Here is a 1,297-nt window from a genome sequence, read left to right as displayed (position 1 = left end):
CTGTTCAAATAGCAAGAGAAAATTCAGTTAGCCTCAGTTATTATTACAGAAATAAATGTTAACTATCAGTGCCGACGAAGTTAGGTTTGTTGCTATTATTGCATGATGCAGCAGAGAGCAACACAGCACACAGAATTACTTTTGAATTAATTTTGTTAAAAAAGATTAAATATGATTAATTTGTATATTCATACTCAGCATTCAAGACTTACAAAATTACTGCAGCACATACTGCTGATGTGACCAAACTTGCACAAACCATTTTCTGTACACACACACACACAGTTTGTTGAATTCATACTAAAATCCTGTCAATCTTGAAACCACTCTTATCATTTCAGTGCAGGGGAAACCATTTCTAAAAGACACAAGTACACAGAAAGACACTGCAAGTCATAAAGTGCAACATGACCCACTGCAGGAAACCTGTGTAAAGTAAGTTGGAATGATGATAACTAAATGTGTGGTGTCTTATGAGACAGAATGGGAGTTGCTATTTTACTTCTCATATCTGTGGGAGTCTTTTGACTGCAGTCACCATGGTGTTCATTTATAGTCATGCATTAGTTTTGGTTAGTAAAAAGCTTGAATATTTGACACACGAAATACCTACCTGAGCACCCCCAAACATATTGTTGCACTGTAATTCAAGTGACACAATTTTAGAGATCTGGAGTGAACTTACTTTGTTTCTATCTTACCTGTATTAAAAAAACAAAACAAAACAAAAAAAAAAAACGTTTCAGATCCAAACACACCAACCAGGCCTTTCACTCAGTAGATGCTTTGACTCATCACAGTCGGTAAAAAAACTGGTGTAACTCATAACATTAATGATGGCTTTCAGTGTATAATGGTGAACTGTTTCAGCCTGTCTCAACCTAATGCACAATTTGGAGAAAGAGTTGTTGCAGAGAGTGAAAGAGAGACATAGGTGGAGAGTGGGAAGTTAGTGGATGTCAGAGGATCTAACTCCAAAGTGGTTCTCTAATACCATCAACAGGGGTGGGGCCAGAATGGGCAGCAGAGTAATAATTTCTGTAGACACAAAAATGTACAAAATGTAGTGGCTATACCACACTAATTACAAAAAAGAACACCAACATCCAAATAAAAATGAAAAGGAGTCCACATAGCTCTAGTTAAATTACAATATTCTCTTTGTCTTTCATTTTAGGCTTAGAGGACAAATCTGTTACACAGCACATTTCCTCTGCCTGGCTCACTGCCGCCTTGTCATAATCATGGTTGAGTACGGCTGTGAGTGCACTCATGATCTGATCTCGTGGGTTGAGTG

At 37.4% G+C, this 1,297-nt stretch overlaps 1 protein-coding gene across 2 annotated transcripts in view; it reads right to left on the bottom strand.

Annotated features, from left to right (window-relative positions):
• Positions 1–1,297, bottom strand: part of sacs (sacsin molecular chaperone) — a 37,668-nt gene that overhangs the window by 15,046 nt on the left and 21,325 nt on the right. The window contains exon 11 of one of the 2 annotated variants that reach the window (XM_033631948.2): positions 614–640. The exons of the other annotated variant lie outside the window; for it this stretch is intronic. Within the exon in view, the coding sequence (XP_033487839.2) occupies positions 614–640 (27 nt within the window). The remainder of the gene's footprint in view (positions 1–613; positions 641–1,297) is intronic. 2 annotated transcript variants of the gene reach the window in all.

This window comes from Epinephelus lanceolatus, chromosome 4, assembly GCF_041903045.1.
Source record: "Epinephelus lanceolatus isolate andai-2023 chromosome 4, ASM4190304v1, whole genome shotgun sequence".
Lineage (NCBI taxonomy): Eukaryota > Metazoa > Chordata > Actinopteri > Perciformes > Serranidae > Epinephelus > Epinephelus lanceolatus.
Note: the sequence above shows the minus strand (reverse complement) of the source record. Positions and strands in the feature narration are given on the sequence as shown.